The sequence below is a fragment of the Alligator sinensis genome, unplaced genomic scaffold (assembly GCF_000455745.1).
Source record: "Alligator sinensis unplaced genomic scaffold, ASM45574v1 scaffold235_1, whole genome shotgun sequence".
Taxonomy (NCBI): Eukaryota; Metazoa; Chordata; order Crocodylia; family Alligatoridae; genus Alligator; species Alligator sinensis.
Genome location: NW_005842042.1, coordinates 1,406,776 through 1,430,839, shown reverse-complemented (window position 1 = coordinate 1,430,839; position 24,064 = coordinate 1,406,776). Strand labels below are relative to the sequence as shown.

The following is a 24,064-nucleotide window of genomic DNA, read 5'->3' as shown; positions in this document are numbered from 1 at the left end:
GGTGGAGACAGGCAGGGCGGGGGTCGGGGGGGCTGGGGGAGTGGGCAGGGCCGGTGGGGGTCCCCCCTATGGTCCCCTCCCCCCTCCTCCAGCCCCCCCTCTCCCGCCCCTACTTACCAACACAGAGTCCAGGTCCAGCTCCCTCCTGCAGCCAGCAGGGACTGCCCGAATCACTGAATCTCTCTGAATCTTTTCCGAACCAGAGAGCTTCGAATTGATTCAGACCTTTTAATTGGTTACCTGATTCATTTCGGATTCAGAGATTTGGCTATCGAATCAGGCGGAATCTCCTCCAAATCGAAATTAGCACCTGAAGCTTCGCACAGCCCTAATGGACACCTCCAGATGGACAGTGGGGAAGGGGCTGGGGTTGCACTGCCCTGGTCCTTTCCCTGAGTGCACCTTGAGGTGCACATGCAGGCCATGGAGCCTGGGCTCACAGCACACAGGCTGCAAACGGCTGCACTGGGGTCCAGAGCCCGGCCCCATTCCATGGCTGGTGGTGGCTGCACGCATGCCTCAGTGCGCACGGTGGGGAAGGGCCAGGGAAGCACAACCCTGGCCCCTCCCCTGCCAGCAACGAGCTAGGCGGGGGCTCTGCAGACCTCAATGCAGCAGCTTGCAGCCTCCCAGCTGCCTGACACAGCTGGCCTGGGCTCTGGGAAGGCCTTTGCTGCTCTCCACAAAATCTGGGCTGCTTGTGGCAGGAGGCAAGGAGGCTGCACACAGATGCACTGAGGTCGGCTGAGCCCTGGCCCGACTCGGTGGTGGTGGCAGCTGCACGCGTGTCTCTGGGTGGACAATGGGAGAGAAGCCAGGGAGGCAGGGTACTGCAGGTTGGGAGTGAGGGGCACCCACAGAGCCAGTGGTTTGAGGGCTGGCAGTGAGGCGCAGCAGCAGGATGGGGGCAGGGCTGTGGCTTGGGAGTGAGGGGACACGGGATGGGCAGTGGCAGGGCACCAGCATATCACTGCTCTCCACAATCATATACTCCATCCACCCACCTCTGACAGGTGTCCTCTTTTTTGGAACTGGAAATATGGTAACCCTAACTCGTATAAAGTTTGACGCCTCCTTGTGCTCAAAGGCATGCAGTCCTTCCAATGAGATGAATCTCCATACTGTAAGATAATACTGCTCCCTAACACATTCTCTATCACATGGATTATCCAACAGTCAGATGAATCTGTTCAGATTCTTCTGTGTGAGGGTCACTGAGCTAAGCCATTAAGGAGAGCTGGACTCTGCCAGTTGTAAGTATATGGCCAAGGCCTCTCTCCCCCATAGCTCCTCTAAAGCTCTTGTGACCCATGCGCTGTTCCAAGTTGCATCAAAACAGCAGCCCCAAACATACCAAATGTGTAAACCTCAGGGCAGTGGTTCTCAACTTTTTTGGACTCGAGACACTGCTCACTGGACTCAGGGCACCCCTCCATAACTTTTGTTAATTGAGTGGTGCCCAATTTCAAAAACTAATTTATATATTGCAGTGCTTTCCTCCCTGCAGAAGGACTGAGCAATGGGGGTGGAGGATGATTCAGGCAAGGACCTACTTCGCTTACCTGCTTATCTCCTCACAACTCATTTCTCTCCTTACACTTTGAGGCACCTTCAAAGATCTGGAGGCACCCTCAGATTTCCTGACACTCTGGCTGAGAATCACTAGTTTAGAGCCACTAACTTAGAGCAACAGCACCATGGAGTTAAAGGATCACCAACATCATCTGGTGCCCAAAATTAAACATAGCACAGTTGTACCCATGCAGGTTACTGCTAGTCAAAGCAAGGTTGAAAGGAACACTTATGGGCAGCTGGCAAGCCCCTTATTTTTACTTCATTGAAAAAGGAAGCATTATAAAAGAGCTTCTAATTCATCTATATTTTTCAAAGACTCTTTCATCTATCTTTATGAAAGAATAGTTCAGATCCATCCAGCCTCACATTTACTACAGCTCTACAGGAGGTTTCTTACAATGACTGCAGCCAAATCCACTGGATCCTGGAGACTAAGCCAGGACTAAGATGAGAATTGCTAGGACCAATATAACTACCAGTCTTCCCCTCAAGGTGACACAGCACACTGGGAATATAAGGCTGGAAAGGACATTCTGGGTTAGGGAATCTACTTGCCCGAATTCACAGAAAACCATTTACCCAAGGATTTCCTAAAATTGGTACTATGAACCCTTACACACACCTACCAAACAAAACCAGAAACACCAGAGCAGCCTACAAAGTGCAATGGGACGTGAGGGCATTGCCAGTGCCATATCACTGAAATGACAGAGAAGTAGTAGGCAACTGCTGATCCTCTGGAGCATGGTGTACAGTACACTTAAGAGGTCTAATCACTAAGATCTTTGATGCATATGCCTAGGCAAGAGTATGGAGGAGTGAAGGCTGCCCAAGACCTACCACCCCGCCATTATGCCACTGAGACAAATCCAAAGGCCAGACCAAGTCCAGACATTCAGTGCCTTGATGGCTGTAGCTTCTGCCAGACAGCAACAGATAAGAACTGCTGCTGCCTATGGCCTCAGTGAGGGCATGCTTCTGTCAGTGTGATGTCTCGTACCCTGTCTCCAACCAAGGCATACCCACAGGGTAGTGGGAGCTAGGGTTTTGGGGCGCCCTATACTTGCCTTACTCTGGAGGTTGCAACACTGGTATTTTATAGGTGCTACCCCGCCACAAGTAGCCCCACCACATTACCATCAGGCCCTCCAGTCAGATACAGTTTACAGTCACATCCAGAGAAGTAAATAGCTAATATATGCTCAACATATGCTCAGAGATTTAAATCAACTTGTGTAGTGAGACAAGTTTTACCAAGACAATAGCCACCTGTAAGATGTTGCTTGGCAGCTAACTGCCATAGGTTAGGAAGCAGCACCCAGCACTTACGGGGCTGGAGTGGGTTTTGGGAACAGCAGTCTGAGAAGGTACAGTGCAAACCCACTGCTGCAGGCTGCATCTTAAAGAGCCCTCTTGCTTTTAAGCTACATTTCAAATAACACAATCCAGAAGGTGAGACCATCCACTTACTATTTACAGTTGCTTTAGCAACTGGTGCTGAAAACAATAGGAAGCAAATGCCAGGCTATTCAGGGACTCCTACTTTGGCAGATGAGCTGCTACAGTGACCTTTGCAATACGAGAATAAAGAAATATAAATAGGGGAGTGTGATTAATAACAGAATTGAAATGACTGTAATGGAGAAACAAACCCTAATCTTGTTTGTGCACTGTGTGCTCTATTAATACTGGTTTGATATGGTAATAGCCTCTTTCCCATATACCAAACCATCACTTATGCTCTGTTTAGCCACCACTATTTTAAAGCCATCACTATCTCTCAGTTAGTGGGAGATCTGCTTGCTGACCGTCTGTGAGTGCAACATTCAGTACTCAACTCTTATTAAATCAGGATTCTCAGCTACAAATGGGGGTAGAGAGAACCCATTTTTATCTTTGATTATCCAAGTACAGATCAAAGTCTCTGCCATACAATAACGCTCCAAGGGCTTTTGATAGCAAAAGGATGTTTGTCCGGTCACCATAGAGAGAGCAATCTAAAACATCCTGTCTGTAGCATGATAAGGTATCAGGATGAGAAGAGGAGATGGGGTGCTGGGGGAAGGGTGAGGGAAATGAGGGTTAGCTATTTGTTTAAAGGACTTGTTCAAAGTTTGGCAGAGATGAGATATTAATTATTTTTGCAGAAGTTAAGGATTGCTCAGGATTCGGGCCAAACAGACATCTGATGAGGAAACATCCTGTAGGCTAGGCCTGGGGATCACTGTATATTTGATAGCAGCACACTGTGTGGGCTGGATATCACAGTTTCTGGCAGAGCAAAAATATGTGTGAAGTGAAAGAGCATGTCTCTCTTTCCTCCTAGACAAGAAGGGTCAGACTGAGTGGTTATGCGAGTCCAAATCAGTGCTAGCTACCCCACTGCAGCTCAGAGAAAGCTCCTCCTCCTTCAGTGTTTCACTGCAATTAATTTATAGATTGAGTCACTGAACCAGGCTAGAGGTGCCCTGCAGTAGCTGGTTAGAAAGTTACCTGATAATTTATCCTAGAAATATTCTCTCCCAAGCAACCAGGCCTTGCTGTGATTATGTTTATCTAGGTTGATTCAAGCACCTCCAGGCAAACTATTTCTCTGAAATCACCATATGGCTCTTCCCCCATTATACACCAAAATGTCTTCTGGGCTCAGCCTTTTCCCATAACCTTAACGAGGTTCAAGGGGCTGGACTCAATGATCCTTTGGGGTCCCTTCCAGCCCAAATGTCTATCTCTATAAAATCTATGAAACAATACTGCCTCACTGCAAATGCTTGTAAACTGCTGGCTACATACAGTGTGCTTGAACTCCTTTAATTACCTGGAACCTGTTATTGTTCCTGGGTGCATCTACATGTGCAATTAATGCAACTAAATAAACTCTGGTGGAATTTGAGCCAGAATAAACTAATTCCAATGTCACCATCTACACAAGTGCTTAAGTACAGTAAATTATTCCACTGTCAGATAGTACCTGTGTCTGACAGCACTATCCTATGCCAGAGTAAATTAATCTACTGAGCTCTAATTCTAGTGTGTGTGTAGATAGTGACACTTTACTGCACAATAAATTAGTCTACTGTGCAGTAAAGCGCACGTGTAGACGCACCCCCTGACTGTAAAATACCAGGCCAAATAAGCAAGATCAGGGCACTCTATGCAGAAAGGTTTATTCATCCTAGGAATGTGAATGCAAAATAACTGGAGTCCAACACAGACAACAGTTTGTCCGCTAGGACCCAGGCTTATACGTATATTAACTCCCCCCACAGCTGTTAACTCTACTTGTTCGATACAAGGAAGTGCTGGATGAACACCCATAGAAAGCATAGTCATTCAAATGCTGAGCTTTCTCTGAATGGCAGCAGGTACAGTTATCCACCCCATGACTGACCTCAGCGGCTTTTCTATGGTCATCATCATTCTCTAGCATCCGGACATCCACCCCAAGACAGCGAAGGTAGCGCCCAAGTCCCTGCAGCATATTGTCGCAGACCACACTGAACTCTTTGGGAGAGATGACGGGAGAGGGGTTTGAGGCCTCCTTGACAACCCCTTTGGACTGCTGAAGGGAAAAAAAAATAAATATAAGGATTGACTGACTAATGCCTTGCAAATGTCTGCTGTTTGTAACCATTCCATCAAATGTACCACTTGTCCCTAGGAGGCTCCTAGGAGGCCGGGATACATTTAAATGTGGAAGGGAACCTGTTCGTGATATTTGGCATTACAACCACTAGACAAGACTCCAGAGCTAGATTTGTCTTTAGGAACTTTAACCAGCTGGACTAACAGAGGGTTGGGTCTTCAGCGTATACAGCAGGGTACTATATTTAGAGCATGGAATCACTGTGGTATCTCAGATATCAGAGTGCAGTAACTGAGGGTCAATACTTTTTTAAAGATCTTTTTAATGGTGATAAAGTATGAAGTAGGGTTGGAGTGTTGTCCACAGATATTTTTATATCATTAAACCAATGATGTTGCCTTTGTTCAGACATGAAGGAGTCAAGACTACCGCTTACTCTATGACAGTACAGTGCCAAGAACAATGTGAAAACTAGCTATTATTTAGTCCTTTTCATCAGTAGATCTTAAATTGCTTTACAAAGAATGTCAGTTTCATCATCCCAATTTTATACAGGGTGCTAACGTGGCACTGAGAAATAAAGTGCATCATCCCCAAGGTCACCCAGCAGACCACAGGCAGAGCTCAGGTCTCCTGAGTCCCAGTCAAGTGCTCTATACATTAGAATACACTAGCTCTGGGTTAGTCATTTGGATGGCAGAGGTGATACTCTGGGCTCATGAGTTCACGAGAATGTTCAGTTACGTAGACTGTATTGTAGCAACAACACAGATATGCTTACATTCACAGCATTCCCTTTTCTTGGTGGGGCCAGTAAATTCTGTTGAAACATTTTGTATTTTACTGACTATCCAAGACTAAGGAATTATTGTACATTTAAACATACTTTGGGGAAGATGGTATAGCAAAGATTACTGCAATAATTAGCAACTCATGGAAACCCTGGGAGGTAACAACAGCATAGTCCAATGGATGAAAGGTACTAGGAGATAGTATCACCATGAGCCCAGCCCTCTGGCTACCTTAGAGAACATACAAGTTCTTGCAAGTCCTTTATCTGCCACTGACTCATCAGATCAAAACTTAATTTTCCCTTTAATTTTTATAGGTGCCTACAGGGTAGGACGGTTGTATTTTGTATATTTAATATACATAAAAACAGCTTATGTTTACTAGTCACATTTCGACATGTTTAAATGAAGTCAACCATCCCTAAGTTATATCAGTTGTGATTTAAGAAGCTCTGCCCTTCTTGGATATTATGTTAGTACATTTTGGGTGGGTATGTGTGTTTGGCACAGGGGGAAGTGAGCAGATGGATACATCATCAGCATTGGTGGTAGATGGACTTTTATCAGCTGAACATGTAAATGGACCAAAGACCTTCAGCCGCAATAAGGGAAAGTTAACAATATGAAACCTGTGTGCTGATGCACCATAAAACTAGACACAATTTAAAAATAAGGGAATTAAATGTTAAGGCAGGAAATGCAGATATGAAAGTATTAACAGCAATGGTAATTTTACTGTGTTTCATGTATTTCTAAGTGAGATAGAGAAAAAAGAAATATATTAAGCTTTTTTGGGAACCCCAAATCCTAGCATCAAAGGGTTAAAACATTATCCTAGTAAAACAGGACTTTTGCTACCCCCAAGACTAGAGAAAGGGCTACAGACTTTTGACAGGCATATCTAACCAACTGGTTAAAAGGTAGGGCCAATGTATAGTTTGAAAGGATTTTTAGCTATGTACAGTTCTTTGAAGATGCTTACAAACCTGTTTGGAAGTCGATGGCATTTTTTGTTTATTTAGCGGCTTCTTTGCCCTGGATTTTGTGGCTTGTTTCTCCACCAGGCACTCAGCGAGGTCTGAACTCAGACCAAAGGCTGCTGGATCCTCAGACAGCTTCCTATACACTTCCAACAAGCAGTATGCATCACAAGCTGCAAAACAGAACATGGACATCCATTTGGTCTCATCCAAAACAGCAAGAGAAGCTATTTTGGTTCTCATCTATCTAAAGCAACTACATCCAATTGCTCTAAAATAGATGGAATTTATTGGTAGTATATTTTACACTTCTTTTCCAATTCAGTAAATTGGAAACCATCAAAAGGCTGTGAAACAGAATCCTGTTGCACCAATTCAGAACGAGTAAAAACACGGTATTTTTGCCATCAGAGAGTTTAGAGACAAGGTGTCAAATTCAGTCATGGCATTAAGGAGCTGCAGTTCCCACTGACTGAGATTTTCAATGCCAACCAGAGTATCTAGGAACACAGCATATTCATTTCAATAGGAGTCATATGGCTAAGTCTCTTGGTCAGATTGGTAAATTGTAACCAGTGGTAATAGTAGAAACAATGTTTGCTTGCCAGAGGGCTGTATCTAAATGCAGACTGGTATCATTATATGACTCTGCAGGGCCCTCTTTCTTACAGAGGACTATCAATGGATTTATTCAGAGCTTACCTTTAAGCAAAGGCTCAGAGCAAACTGTCAGACTCCTAAGCATACGCCATTCCTATACACTCCTGGAATACAGGTCCTGAATGGACAGCCCTCAAGGCATCCCTGTGCATTCTGAATTCTGCTCTAACAAGTGCTTCTCTGGACATAACAATTATTTCTCAAAAAATCTGTGTGGGGTGAAATGAGGCAGAAGGAAATATACTTTTTTCCTTTTCAACTATTCATGGAAGTTTCCACTGAAATTATGCTTCAGCAGATAGGAATTAGCTAGTAAAGAAATTATTTTATTAGGGAAATAATGAATCACTGGACAGCTTACACTCCAGCTTTTGAAACCAGGTCCATAAAAGGACAAGCAAAATATGGCTTTTCTGAACAGGAATTAATCTGCTAAGCCATTTTCCCTTTGGTTACTTAACATTTCTACCAGTGATGGGCACAACACCACATCTCTAGTTGAACATGAACACAGGTCAGAGCTGCTCCACTGCACCTCACTGTAGAGTGACTGAACAATGTGGTGATCCGACCTGCATAGAGGATCTGCTCCTTGCGAAGGGGCCGTTTCTCCCAGTTGGACAGCTGCTCTGTTTTATCCAGAGGCTTTCCCAGGACATGCTGCACCAGCAGGCTGAGTCCTTTTTCTGCCTGCCTGAACCCTCTGTCCTCACAGCTCTGCTCCTGTGACAGTACATGGACCTTCCGGACATCCTTCCTCCAGTCTCTGAAGCATTTCTGTAACTAAAGAGGAAGAAAAATATGAAACAGCTTTCAGAAAAGATCCTGAAATATCACATGTGTCAGTCAGGCTATGCCAAGTAATACAAGCACCCTTATCTCCAGTAAAGGTACACATGACCCAGACAGGAGCTCAGATGGTAAACTGCATGCACAAACAGATACTGGATATTTGCTTGGCAAACACACTTGTTGGGAAGGAACTCCGTTTTGCAGGCCCTGGGAAGAGAACTGCTGCTTCACTCAGCTGTACCATGGCCTTGAGCATGCCAAGGTATGGGATGTCTCTAACATTTGCAGAACTCTCTGCAAAGAGACCCTGTTCCCAGCTGAAGTTTGTGGGTAATAACACAATGGAATAACTACATGGCCAATAACAGCAACACACTGTCATCTTCCCTCCCCACACACACCACCGCTGTTACGCAATGACAGTGCTCTAATCCAAAAACAGGTGCATTTTTGGTAGTGGATGAAGGCAGCACGCTGTGCAGCATGTAGTCTACAGCTTTACGTTCTTTATGAACCCTCTACAAACCATGGCAGTTATACAGATACAGCCAAATGCTAGACTAATGGAGCTTTCTTCCCTATGGCTCTACAATTTTACAAGTCAAAAGTCAATCTGCAAGAATTCTCACAAAACAGGAATATGACTGGTGTTCAAAAAGCCTCCCCTTCATTCTAATTCTAATACCCTAGGAGCCACCAGTGGAAAAGACCTATTAGGTCATGTAGCTATCTCTCTGCCAATACAGGATGCAGAAAGACAATGCTGTGAAACAATTTTACAGTTATCTCCATGCACAATCAAGAGAAGGAATTTTCCATGTCTTCAGGTTCTCATCCTTACTTGTTTATCTACTGTGAACAGGTCCACTGTGCCTTGCACCTCCCTGTTCAGGTTTTTAAAAGTAGAGCATGTTGCAGCAAGGCTGGTGAGATCTCCAGACATCCCATAACCTGGAAAGACAAAATCCCACAACAGGTAGCTAGAAACACTTACAATGGCTAATACACTTCAGTTAGTCTTAGCTATGTGGCAAGATAACCTGCAACAGAGTTGCAAACAGGCTTTGGTTTGGAGGAGGACCAAACTCCCTATTTCCTTCCTTTCCCAATAGAAATTCTTCCAGGTCAGGATTCAGTGTGGAAGAAAGGAGATCGGTAAAACAAAAATGCCTGCATTGTAGCCTTGTTCCTGCATTGCCTCAGTTCCTCTCACCTGGAGCAAAGTCACTGTGCAGGAAAAGGCTAATGTGGCAGCTATGTGACCCGCCTCAGTCTCTAGCTGTCTAGCAGATGGGATTGCAAATTTGGCTTTGAACTCCAGGGTCAGGGCTAGTAAAATGTGGGGCCACCTAATAGATGTGGTTCAGGGCTAGTCTGAAAAACTGTGGACGTGGTGTGATAGGGATTAACCCAGAGTGTTTTAAGAAATCCAGGCCTGGGGAGGTCACTGCCATTCACTGCCATTAGTGTCAGGTTAGACTCTTCACTGCCACAGCAGGCATTTAATATATATTGTTCCAGATGCTGATTCCAAAATGAATGGATCAGAGTGAAAAACTTGAAGTGGCAGATCTAAGACCCTGCTTTAACTGACCTACATAACCTCAAAATGGGGTAAATCCATGTGTAGGAACCAGGACAGATGGAGCCCCTTACTGTCCCTCTGGATCAAGAGTAGGAGAGGGGATGATAATCTCTTCCAGGGGGTCAATTGCAGGGTTGAGCACGGGTGAAGGCAGCAGTTACCTAGCTTAGTGATGGCTGGGTCTGAAAAGAGTGTCTGGATAAAGTGAGAAAGCTTCTCCTGCTCAGCCTCCTCCTGGAACTGCAGCAGATCCAAGAGGAACACCTGGTCCTTGACAGCGAGCTGAAGCAAGGAGACACGCGACCTCCCCACACTGCCAAACGAAGGTCTCCACTCCATGTCGATGCCAATCACCTGGCCAGGCTGTAACACAAGTGAAAGACATTCTTTACTAAGGCTTGTCTCTACAGGGAAATGGTCCGGGCCTAACTGTGGTGTTTCCTCTGGGGAAGCATTATTCCAAACAGAATTATTTTACATGGAAGAATCACACTGCTTTGGCAGAATGTCCACCTGAGACCCTATTCTGGAATGGCAGCTTCCAGTCCATTTTCCCATATGGGCTAGCCCTTAGGCCTCAAGGATTTCCTGCAGGAAATGCCACCAACAGTGCTCCATCTGCTCTCACTGGCCTGGGGTCAGATGCATGTGAAGATGAAAGACAAAATCCACTCCATGTTATGTGATTCATGGGGATCTCTCTGCTCCACAGCATTACCAAATACACACCAGAGCAACACCTACCTGCAGCACCTGTTCCCTGCACTGCTGCATCTCTTCCCATGTCTGCAGGAAGTGAATGTTCTCCCTGGGAATGGGCAGCTGGTAATAATTCTTCTTCCTGTCCTCTTCATAATCATCAGTTCTCTCAGCATCTTCTACCCTATGAAAAACATGATCCAAATGCTTTTCACAAGGTCATCATGGGAATTTCATTTCCGATTTGTTCCATACACGCATTATGGTTCAGATCTGCAACGAATTCCGTTACACATGGGGGCTACAGTCTGAATGTCGATATGCATTCACTACTCTGCTTGGACATCAACCAGGGGATGTTTTGGGGGTAAGCACATATGTGTAGGTGGAATTCAGGTCCCAGTTGTTCATGTTCTAGGGTACAGACTTTTATTTTTTGAATAAAAGATCACTAAAATCCTAGAGGCCCTTATTTCACCCACATATCCTGCAGGCCTCTGTCCTTTCACTCATTTTTTTACTCTTTCCTGACCCTCTTCCTTCCCTTCTGTCTTTTTCTGCCCAGGCCCATGCTCTTCCCATTTACTCACCACCATAAAAATGGCATGACAGGAGGCATGATTGTGGGATCATGCATTAGGTTCCATCTCGTCTTATTGCTGGAGAAGGGCAAGCCCAATCCTGGGCTCTCACTAAACAGACAAGAAGCAAGCTCCCACAGATGGGACCCCTCTCAACTGAGGGGCTCCCAGCCATGGGGGTGCCCCACGTACCCCAGCAAATGGGAGACATAGCAGCTGCAGTCTCCCTACCATGGAACCCCTCATGGCAAAGAGATTGCAGCTGCTGTGGTACCCCAGCCGCAGAGGTGTGTACAGGCCCCTGCAGCTGGGAGATCACAGCTGCTGCAATCTTCCTGCCACACACCCCCACAACTGAGAGACCACTGTAGCTATAATACCCCAGCTGCAGGGGTGTTCCACACACGCCCAGAGGTGGGAGATTGCAGCCACACCCTGCAGTTGCTGGGACCCAGAGTCCTGCAGCTGTGGACAAGGAGTTCTAGCAGCACCCAGTGGCTGCAGAGACCCAGCATCCCTGGTAGCTGCAGGGTACTGTCGGGACCTGGAGTCTGCAGCTCCTGAGTGCTGCAGAGGCTGAGAGTCCCCTTAGCTGCAGGACTCCCAGTCCCAACTTGGCACGGTGTACTCCTGCAGCTAAGAACATGGTCAGCTGGCAGGGCTCCCAGCCACAGGGGTAGACCCTGCTACATATTCAAATTAGAGCTGGATAGCAACCAGCTATAAAGTTAATACACATTTTCAAGGTCTAACTTTATAGCTGGTTGGACCTTTCTATGGCAAGACAGGTACTTTGAACATATAGCTGGTCTCAGTTAATTGCAGAATTAACCAGTTAATTGCACAATACCTGTAATGTGTAGAGGGGGCCTAAGAGAATAGTACGTGTGTGTTTAATTAATGATGTTCATGACCAGAAAATTTTACTAGGAGACTGGAAAACCCCCATACCCAAGCCCAGGCTTAGTTCATTTATCATCATTACACAGTTCTCTTTCCCAGAATGGATGTGACCTGACAGCCTACAAAGTTAGGTGACAAGTTCCAGATTCTAGGATTCCACATTATAAATACTTGGTTCTCAGCTCCCCACAGCAGTTCCAGGCATCTGGTAGTTCTCACGTCGTATCGCGGTCTGTGACTTGCTAAGAGTCAAAACCAGAGTTCCATTTATCTCTTTAGAAAGGAACATGTTCTAATAAGAAAATCACAAGCTGCTCCAACTAAGGTCTCCAACTAAGAACGCTAGGATCTACTGCTTTGGTCTCAGCGGCTGCCTCCTGCACACAGCTTAGAATGGAATGACTCACCACGCACGCTTCCAAGAGAACAGAAGGGTTTCACGGACTTCTCCTTCCTATGGAAATCCCTGCCTGTCCCCTGACACTGTACAAGAACATTTGCTTTCTGTGGTACAGAGCTGGAAGAAGCAGAACCCAACACTGCTCCGACATCTCCCTCCACTTCAGGGATAGGTTTAATGCTGAACTGACTAAGATCTTACTGTGCAACTCTCCCAAAGTAAGACAGTGCCACAAAAAAGTTTAATGTGAACACATCAGCACCATGCAGTTGATTTACTCAGCCTTTGTGAGTTATCATTGATTTCCTACAACAGGATCTTACACAGCACAATTTCTTTTTCATAATGCAGCAGAGGCTCTTGAAACAGTTTCGGAACTGGAAAGTCAGCACATTGCTCTGGTGTCCCATCCAAATGATGCAACTGGAGGAAAGTAAGCATAATAAAACAAAAATCCAGCTATTTTTCACATATCACGAATATCTGGACAGTCTCGTTCCCACAGAGACTTTAAATGGCTTATTATTTGAGAAAATATTTACTAACCTTGTGTTTAGGGAACTGCATGACTAATTTTGTAGCATGGCAGCTTTGTGCTATACAAACATTAGCTTGCATAGACAGTCTGTGTGCATGGGGAAGTCAATATTTGTGTAAAATATTTAATGAAGGTGTGAAATCTCAGGTCTCCGGGAATATTCTCATCTGCACAGTTCAGGAGTGGCACGTGGTATGACCAGTAGCAGGGGTGATTTCATCATTTATACTCTGATATTATCTCTTGCCTTTACAGAGCAAACGCCCACTCTGGAACCTGCTGCTACAATATTTCAGCAGCTGATATAAGTGAAGGACCAGTGCTCTATACAATTCAAACACCTTACAGTAGAAGGTAGTGGTATTCCCATTTTACAGTGAGGAACCTGGGGCACAGGGGGCTTCACAGCCATTCAGAATTCCTGGAGAATGGCAGAGCCACAAGAAGATCCTAGGGCTCATGACTCCATGCCTTGTTCTACCCACTCAATTCTATTGCCACTCTTGGGCATCCAGACAGCGTTCCCTCTATGTGGCATGCGCGGCCATGCTCATGCCGTGCACGCCACACAACGTAGAGGGAAGGCTGCATGCAGATGAAGTGAGATGACTGCACTCTGAGTTCTGACACCCGTTTCCCACCTGACCCCATGTCCTAGGACTGTGCTATCTGTTCTGTGGGCTTACAATGTACACAAGGAACAGAGTGGATGTGAAAGACCATGCGGTGTCTTTAAGGCACAAACCCACCTCAGAGACAGTCTCCTGTAGTCACAGCCTTCAGTAGCTCCTGAGTGCCAGTCCTGGGCTACTCTTCCCAAGGTTGCCATATCTGCCATTTTTGCTGGCCTTGGCTGGCCAGTGAGATGATGGGGGAGTCCCCCAACTCCACTTATATGACAACCAGGTTCATGTGCTAAATGAGCAGGTGTTTTCTCTGCTATATGGGCCACTTCTCAGGGAAGGAGCCATGTACTGTCTGAGAGAAGCAAATGTTGCCAGGGAGGGCAATGTTGAGAGAATAATTACTTCAGCGTAAAACTTACTGATGATATATGCACCCCAAAACTGCACCACTGAAGTCAGTGGGAGTTCACTGTTGTCTTCAACAGGTCACATAAGCTATTGGACAAGGCTTCAAATGTCTAACTGGATAAACGTAATTCTTACAGAGCCAGATCCAAAGTCTACTAAACTTAATACAGAGTGACATTTACTTCAGGAGGTTTTGGATCCAGCCCAAACTGACAAAGAGGACTTTATGATGACTTTAAGTCTCTCAGGGAGGGGAAGCAGAGAAGTATGATTAGGGAACTTCATGCAATTTAAAATATTTTCCTCTTTCAGGAATATAAGCCTCACCAGTGTCACTACAGTGAACTCTGGTTAATTTGTCACTCCAAGGAATTGGTGATGGTTTCTAATTATCCCTGAGTGACTAATTATCAGTAGTTAACAATTTTCAACTTCTCATGATTTATTTTGCCTTCCATATTGACTAGGTAAGGAATGAATTCTGTCATTCACCATGAAAAACTACACTATAAAAATTCCAAGTGCAAACTGTATACACTTTGGTTTGCTATATGGAGAAACGGTATGATTATGCAGATAAATGCTTAACGTCTAGTTTCTTACTATAAAAATTCAGTGTGTTCACATCAGAAGAACTACATGATGGAATAAAATAATCAAAGCTTTTGACTTTGCACTCTTACTTTTGCCAAAATAGAAGGCAATTTTGAGAACTGGAACAGTTGATCACCTATGTCTTGATGAGGCATGAAAAGCTGAAGAATACTTAATGCTTTAAACACAGCATCTGTCTTGCTTTCTAGGGAGAGTGCAGGTCAGTACCTTTGAAGCCAGCCATCAGGAGCAAATTCTTTTATTATTTAGCATATATATACATTTGGAAATGAATGAATACATTTTAACAGACGACTAATTACCTGAAGCATTTTGTATACAAATCAATAGGACTAGAAGTGATTCTGTATACAGGGTAACAAAAGTATAGTGACAAGTTATCCTAATGACTGCTTTTCAGATTTCACTGTATTTAGATATAGCACACTGTGGTACTAATTACAGGCTGGACACAAAGTTTGTGCGGTATGAGGTATAGTTAGATTCCTTCCATTTCATTGCATTTGCTCTGCAGTAGAGTCCTGGCAATGAGACTTGGAGAATCCTGGTCCTCTACCATAGCAAAGTGTCCCATCCCATGAAGATCAGAACACTTTGGTGTGTGCTTAATCTGTGCCTTCTGTGGGTGTTCCCATGCTTGTGGAAAGCAAACACCAACCATGCACATGTTACCGTGACTATACGGTGAAAATTCTTGCAGAATTCTCCTACCCTATAAGCTGAACAAGCTGCATCCTTCAACACCGCCCTACAACAGATTATTTTAAGCAACGTGGCAGCCCTGATGTGGTGACTAATATGTATTAGGGCTATACGAAGCTTCGGTCCCCGATTTGATTTGGCGGAGAGTTGGCCCGATTTGATGGCCAAATCTCCAAATCTGAATAGAATCAGAGGACCCTTTAATTTCTCTGAACTGAATCAGAACCCCACCCTGCGCACCCCCCTGGCTCAGTGACTGGTCCCTCCTGGGTCTGGGGGGGGCACCTGGGGTCCCCACGTGGCTGATTGCCGAGCAAGGGAGGGGCAGGCCCCCCCCCCCACGTGCTCCCCAGTGGACCCGGAAGTGGACCGGAACTACTTCTGGTCCACTTGTGGGTTTGTCGCCAAGCCCCGTACTCCTGTGGGATGCTCCATCTGCCCCAGCATCACAGTGTTCACGAGCCGCGCCTGCTACCTCAAGGTATGTAGAAAAAGCATTTAAAGCTGTGTTTATGTCTGAATCACTGATTCTCTGAATCAGCATCAAATCTTCAGATTCAGATTTGGCCGAATCGAATTGGGGACAGGGATCCGAATCACAAATCGAATCACTGTCCCCAATTCAGGCCAAATCCAAATCGAATAGGGCCCATTTTGCACACCCTGAATATGTATTACATAAAACAGGGTATTTACCTCTCCTGGATCTTGAGTCTCTGAAGCTCATCAGCCACTCCATAAGGCAGGTTCTCCTTAGGGAAGTTGTAGTGAAAAGCCCACCTGGCTGCAGTGTTCAAATCACAATAACTGACCAGGAGCCGGATCAGCTGCTCTTGTAGCCACCGATTGTCCCCCACGGTGCTCTGTGAGGAAAACATATGAACAGAATCTGGTTGTGCAGGTTCCATCTTGAGGACATGACTATGAATTTCAATGGATAGGGCATCAGAAGAGGAACTGTACAGTATTGCTTTCTTATTGAAGAGGGGAAGAAAGAACAAGAATGAATGCGTCTCTCCTCCTTTAAAAGCAAAACTGTTTTTGCTAGATCTACCAGCAGCCAACTCATACATGTCTCACTAGTACACCTTACTGGACTCCTCTGCAGTGGAACTGCTCCTGGAGAGCGTTTGATCAGGGCACTCCACCTTGTCTAACAACAAGAACACAGCAGAGAGAGGAGTGCGTGCAATCACCATGCTACAATGCATTTACAGCAGGTGACGACCAGCACATCCATTTTCTCTCTGATGCTAACAAAATAAACAGAATCAGGGCAATGATCTAGAGGCCTTTTTCCTGCACGCATCAGCTCCATGAGGTTCGTGTCTTCAAGCTTTTCTTCACAAGAGGGTCAAAAAGTCATTATTTAAAAAACGAGATAGTGATTAATCACAGAACTCCTGAAGCCGGATCCCTGCATAAGGGTGTGTGCATATGTATGTGTACAGCCTTAAGCCAACTTTGCACATAGCCACACATCCTCTGCTTATGACACTGGCTACAGATAAATGGAGGACCCACTTTGAGACACATTCTACATAGTCGTATTTTTTAAATCTCTGTAACATTAAAGTAATCCCACCATAAAGGTATAATGCAAATGACTCCTATTATAAAGTAGGTCCACACTCTGCATGCAATAATTAATTACTTAATTAACCTCTTATTGGTAAGGAACTTCCTACCTTCATAAAAGACAGGAAGTTTCTACTATGCACTAACCACAACCAAAGTGATTAATTTGTTCTGTCATGGGAAACATCCTCAAATCTTCCATTATTTGAAATTTTAATCTGGTTTCTTAACATAATTGAGTACATTATCACCATTGTGCCAGCTGCTATGAATTCCCCACAAAGGGAGGCTTTGTAGTGATAGGTAGTATCTTTAAATGCCTTGGAACAGCAATGAAGCATTGGAAATGCAAATATAAAACAAAGGGAACACAAAATTAGGACTTCTGTGTTACTTTGTATTCACTATACAGGGCACCGTCTTCTGAGGATGTGGCATTTGGATTACAATACAAGTGCCACAGAGAAAATGTCCACAGGATGGCATTCTTATTGTGGTGATTAACCTGTGGCGACACTGCCTGCTTTCCCAGTAACTGCAGCCACTGTGGTTATTGTCACAACCCAAGGGTGTGATTTGATGTGTGCGCGCTTCGGCACTGCTAAATTATTTCCCTTGGCTTGCTAGCCGTATAAGAGGCTTGAGCGGTTTCCGCCCAAGTTGGAGGACTCCACAACCATCTGGAGGAGGAGGGCTTCACATCTTGTGAAGAACTCTAAGCACTGCGGAGCCTATCGGACCCAGCGTGTACCTTGAGAAGGCTATAGGGGTCTGATCAACCTCTGGCCTCTCCCCGTCTCCGAGCCCCTTCCCTGCGCGCAAGTTCCACGGAGCCTAGCAAACTTCGTGTGAGTGAATCCAGAGCTCTCTTCTCCGAGTTGTTTTCTTCGGTTGACACGACGGGCTCACGTGTTTAGAGCCTTCAACCGGATTGGGCTAGAGGTTTGCATGCAAGGAACTCTTGTCCGCCTCTCTTCTTTTCTGTCTGTAACCGCAACTCAAGCAAGTTTTCCTGCCTGCACCGTGACCATCTTCGGTGTAAAATAATCTTTAATCAACCGCTAAGCATCCGTGCCTAATTCTAGCCCACCGGCCTGCATTCCCCGACCCGCGTACCAGGGCTGCTGGCCACAGCCCACGCCACGCGCCCCCGAGAACCTCGGACCACTCCCGGCCCGCACAGTTATAATAAAAGTGACATAAATAATATAATAAAAAGCAAATAATGAGTAACCCAGAGATCTCTGATAGACCCGATCTGTGCAAAAAATCTGGCCAGCATAGCTGTGCTGGTTAGGAGTGTGAAAAATATCACCTTCTTGACCAACCTAGCTGTGTCAGCAAAAATCCCAGGGTAGATATATACAAAAAACTAGAACTCTTGGTTCCAAAATGATACCTTTTATAATAAAAGGTATCATTTTGGAACCAAGAGTTCTAGTTTTTTGTATGTCTCCTTGTCTCACACCAACACGGTTACCAAATACACCCCTGACAGGGTAGATATAGTGATATTTCCAAAAATAAGATCTTTTGTCAGTACGTTTTGCTCAGGGACCTGGCATTAAAGTAAAACCACTGGAATAACATGTTTTGCCAAAACTGGTGGGAAGGGCTTTGTTGATATTATTCTACCACTTTTAGTTATTGCAGCAAACACTTCCTAGTGTGGACGAGGCAGAGAAGCTGAACATATCGCCCTACATTTGTAAGACAGCCCTAAGCGCATTCTGCACACCAGCACACCTGCAGCTAAACGTTTCTTGCAGGGCTGGAATACATTCCCAGGGATTCTGTCTACCTTGCTTTTTCCCCCAGAACATGTGCAAACGACGTCTGAAGGTGTGGAATGCTGCTGGGGCCACTGAGCCTCATTCCTGAGATTCTTTCAGCAATGAAAAGGTGAGAAGTGGTCTTCAAAGCAGACACTCCTGCTCAGATCAGGAAATCAATCTGTTGATAGCCCAAGGTAAGAAAAGAAAAACGAAAAAAATCAGCGATGCAAGGGCAGGGAGGAGACAGAGACTGGAAAGAACAGACAAAGAAACTAGCTTCACCATACACAAATTAAGCATGGGACAGTTGAATGAAAGAAACCACACCAGAAAGAACGCTGGTCAAACACACATGCTGTATGCCGAAATGGGGAAGCATTTTTGTTCTCATGATGAGGTCTATTTTCAACCTAGTTGCTAATGTTCTGGAGAGACAGATGTATAGGAGAGGCAGATGCAGGGTTAGCAGACATGGAGTAGCCACAATAGCAGTGCTTGACATCTTGAATCCCGGTGAAATGGAAAGTAACTGTGGTTTATTTTTGCACCAAAATGGACAGGTTCATAAACAGCAAAAGCTGAAACCGGGATGTTTTTGCCACAGAAAGACCCATGCTCTGATGCAGAAGGAACATTTCACCTGGGGTGATGTTTCCATCATGCACATATATTTCAGTTTCTGGAAATGAAGACTTTTGAAGAGGAAATGGGTATTTGCACATGGAACTAACAGCACGCCAGAATAAAATGGTCACACAACACCCTGCTCCACGATTCCTCCAAGCCAGAGGAAATTATACCATGTCAGCAAGACTTATTTACATGCCTTTGAGAGTCTTAGACATATCATCCTACCCTTAATCTGCAGGCGCACACAAAAATTCCTGACACCAACTATAACCTGTGATTAAAAGCTCTCCAGACCAAGCCTTGCAGGTTACATACAGATAAATTAATCTCCTTTTTCAGATGACTGTTTTACTGGTGGGTAACAATTAGAGCAGAAGCAAATTTACCCAGATGCCAATCCAAAGCCCACTAAGTCAACCACAGTCTTTGCACTGATAGCAACAAACTCTGAAGTGGACCCAGCATAATAACATAAACTCTGATCTCTCTTCTTGTGACCATCCCTTTCACCCTTACCTTATTTCTACAGGTTATTTTGTCCTTCTATTTGTTTGTTTTGAGCTGTATTTCTGCCAGATACAAATCCCCACCCTCCCCTGACACTTTAGCACAGAAATAGTTACTCAACACAAGTAAAGTTCTGGCAGTAGCTTGCCATATCAAACTCTAAATTAGCTCATGAATATCTTGGCCAACTCTCCCCAGTGCTCCCCCAGAAAAAAGGCGAAGAAATGTCAAGCAGATTGAGTGAGACCTGAAAAATGTTGAGAGGGAATCAAGTCAAAATTGGATTTTGAATGGAAAATGAGTATTGTCACTATATTAACTAATGGAAGGCAACAGCCATCTCATTAAAATAATTAGTTTCTTATGAGTGTCTGTATGAAAGACATTCCATGGAACATACTGCATGATTATTATTTCCATAGTTATTTTTTTTCTCTAACAGAGTTGTCAAGACTTAGTATTTTGCAGTTAGGATTGTTTTTATTACATAGAAACTGCCATAGAGATGCATCTTCAGTGTTTGGTATAAGAAAGGTCCTTTCCTCTTTGGATTTCAGAGCAGACTGGCTTGGGGAAAGAACAAACCTTCCGGCTCCTTCAGACATGGGGATTGAGTTACTCTGCATCTGAGCAATTCATTTGCCAAACAGAATGGGATCATCTGGCTGTTTCAACAGAAAAGCAAAATGTATATTCTCGCATTAGGAATAGCATGGAGGTGCCTTCCCCTTGGCAGTCCCTCCTGTGTCTGATTTTTGTCTCCAGACTGTGAGACTTCTTGGAGCATCTAAAACCAGCACATAAGCAGAAGGGTCAGGGGTGTAATGTGTTTTATTTTTTGCAAGCCACACCCAACTTTTTGTCAACTGTGCCAGGGGCCTGCTGAGCTATTGTGTTGCTGGGCTCCTTGTACCCTGAAATCAGGAGCTGGAAGATTCGTGTTTCAGCCTGAAACTCTTGTTCTTCCCACCATCCCTGCCTAAGGGCAGGCTGTTTGTCTACATATTTTTCAGAGCTATAGAGCAAGATTATTAACCCCATGAAACCAAGTTTTACCCATGGAAAGATGTACTGCATGATGTATATAAACACTACATTTAAAAACACATCAAGAAATAGCTAATTTTACTTTTTTCCCCCTTTGTAAGCCTCATGAACCAGATCAATGTGAATACTGTTCTGAAGATCCCTGTTTGAGATGCCAGTATTTGGAAAATGGGGCTTTCCCTGATCCTTGTCTAGCGGAAGACTCAAATCTCAATGCTGGCTCTAGCATTGCTGGAAGTTATCTGGGGTCCAGATCTGCAAAGCACCAGTGCTTGCCCTTGAATAAATAAGCCTGACAAAATGTTGATACTTATCCAAATTCTTCACACCTCATAGTCTGGTAATATCAGACGGGAGATGCTACAAAGAGAGGATTTTCTGGTGACAGTCCAGCACTGGGCGAGACAGAAGATGAATGTAGTGGGGGAAGCTAGCCAAACTTTTTGAGACCTCAAAGTAATAAATTGTTTATCCCAGTAAATGCCCTGTCTGAGCCCAATAACAGAGCACACTGAACACCACACACTGGCTAACCTTCTCCTTCCAGCTATATTCCTCAAGAGTGGTCATTTATTTGTCTTTTGCCATTGTAAGTCAGAGTCACATGCTAAAAATCATTGTAAGAAGAAAAATCGGGGCTGGGGTGTTTCATAGGAGAGAAGGAATTGCTGACTTCAAGGTATGGCAAAGTCGAAAGGTGTGGTGTGCATGCCCATAGAATGACTCCATCAGAAAGATCAGAAGCATACAACCATAGGGTTGAGAAGGATGCTGTTCCTATACCATCCAAGACAGGTGCTAATTCAGCTTAACTTCCCCAGTTGTCACACCTATGATCCCAGCCCTGTTTTAGCAATTGTCACTGATGGGAAGAGGACAAGCTGCTTTAAGTTGCTTGCTGCTGAGGGAAAACATAAGACCAGTGAGTGGGAAGAAGAGTGAGTCACCCTTTCCAAGTAGAAATAGGAAGAACAGCATGTATCCCAGCTCACAAACGGATCATCACATATTGAAACTACTGAGCAAACAAACTAAAGTTTCCTTATATAACCCCTGTCAGGCAGAATCCTTTGTGTCATAAATGGGAAAACAGGTAGAAGGTGGGGGATGGAGGAAGGGGGTATAATGTGCCTAAAGCCTTCCAGGGAACCAGCAGCAGAGCCATGATTCAAACTTGGGTTCACCTAATTTGTTCTAACCATTCCCCAGACTCTAGTGCCCGAATAGCCTGTTTGCTCCTGCAGAACATGTCACCAACAGACTACACTTCTAGTACTGACATGTCAGATGCCCCAACCAGCATTCACAGGAATCCTCAGGAGAGAACTTGCTATCTTGCTTGTGTATAGGAGACAAGGATTCCCAACATCCCAAAACACATGTACCCTGTAAAAGGGGGTACAAGTTGCCTCTGTAAAAAGTACACAAGCTGCTACCTTATTAAACAGCCAGATTTCACAGAGAGAAACACTGTGCTGTACCAACAATGTACTGATATAAAACTCTGCACTATAGGCCAAGCATAGCACTTCTCCAACCATGGCTCTGCACAATAATGAGAAAGCAGCCCTTGTAGCATTGTGAAATGCTTTCAAACACCACTGTACAAATGTCAAACTTCCAAGATTTCCATTTTGTTTTGTCTTGAAGGATATGAGGTCTCCATAAGGAAAATCTTCACTGTGACACAAAGTTGCCTGAAAGATCAGTATCAAGACATTAGACTAATCAAAAATCACTCTCGTCACAAACACTGGCTCCAAATTCCACCCAAAGCATGGAAGCACAGCAGTGCACTGCAGCACTGCAGCCATAGTCCCACGGACAGTCAAACAGCGACGCCACCATACTGTACTGAGACAGAAGAGGAACGGAAAATGTATCTACTGTTTCCTACTGCTTTAGGAGAGCAGGAGACATGCAAGTTCCTCCTTGACAGAGAACTAAGAGGAATAAATCATAAAATAGCCAAGCTTAGGTTCTCTGCAAATAACAACAGTATGCTCAGCAAAACCCTATGGGGAGAGATGACAGGGAGGTTGGCTGCCTCAATTCACAGCAGGCAGCCATACCTAGCCCTCTGGTCACCCTCAGACAGCAAGGATGACTATTGTAAGCCAAGCAGGGAAAGTATGTCTTCATCTTCATCTTACCACAAATCCATTAACTTCAGTAACATGGACTTCAGTGACATTTCCTTGATGTACACCAGCTGAGGATCTGACCCAAGATCATGTGCTTAATGCTGTAATAACTAAGTGAAATCCTCTAACCTGCGTAATGCAGAAGTGCAGACTAGGTGACTAGTCCTTCTGTAGGTTTAATCTCTTGAAATGAATATACGAAGAGATTTAGTTTAACAAACACCCAGAGAAGAGGACTGAAAACCAGCATTGGAACCAGTTGTTTGGCTGTAACTAAACTGATTAGCAGGGGTGCGTGAAATTTCGCCGGTTGTCTCAATTCAACACTGTTTCGACTAATTTCAAGCTCAAAACAGTGAGATCGAATTGAAATGAAGGGCTTCAAAACAGACTCGAAACAAAACAAGGCTACTCGAAACGTTTTGAAACTTTCAAAACATTTCAAGTTTCGAAGCCAACAGCGAGAGACAGGGGAGAACCAGGCCTGCGCTCCCAGCACCAGCCGGGAGCACAGCCTTGGCTGTCCCTGTCTCCCGCTGCCAGAAACCGATAACAGTGCAGGGGCTCAGTTCCCCACCCCAGGGCTGCGATCTGGTGCTGGGTGCTGTGATCTGGCAGGGGCGGTAAAGAGTCAGACCAGCTGGTCTCACTCCCACCCTCCACGCTGTGATCGGGTGCGGAGAGTCAGCCCAGTTGGGTTCACTCCCCACCCCCCCCAGTTGGGCTGACTCTCCACCCCACACCCAATTGCAGCTTGCGGCAGGGGGGGCGGGGGAGTGAACCCAGTTGAGCTGACTCTCTGGCTCCCCACTGCCTGATCTAGCGCCGGGGATGGGAAGTCAGCCTAGCTGAGCTGACTCCCCACCCCCTGTGATACGTCGAAACAGCCTTTCATTTTCGACAGAACAAAATGGAACAGCTGTTTCGAATAGCAATGAAATT

The 24,064-nt window shown here is 45.0% G+C and overlaps 1 protein-coding gene across 1 annotated transcript in view; it reads right to left on the bottom strand.

The window, feature by feature from the left end:
* EXD3 (exonuclease 3'-5' domain containing 3) overlaps positions 1 to 24,064 on the bottom strand; it is a 459,528-nt gene that overhangs the window by 252,063 nt on the left and 183,401 nt on the right. The window contains exons 13-19 of the mRNA XM_025203011.1: positions 16,138 to 16,304; positions 10,714 to 10,852; positions 10,131 to 10,332; positions 9,226 to 9,335; positions 8,165 to 8,375; positions 6,939 to 7,105; positions 4,967 to 5,137 (exon numbers count right to left, since the gene is read on the bottom strand). Of these exons, the coding sequence (XP_025058796.1) occupies positions 4,967 to 5,137; positions 6,939 to 7,105; positions 8,165 to 8,375; positions 9,226 to 9,335; positions 10,131 to 10,332; positions 10,714 to 10,852; positions 16,138 to 16,304 (1,167 nt within the window). The remainder of the gene's footprint in view (positions 1 to 4,966; positions 5,138 to 6,938; positions 7,106 to 8,164; positions 8,376 to 9,225; positions 9,336 to 10,130; positions 10,333 to 10,713; positions 10,853 to 16,137; positions 16,305 to 24,064) is intronic.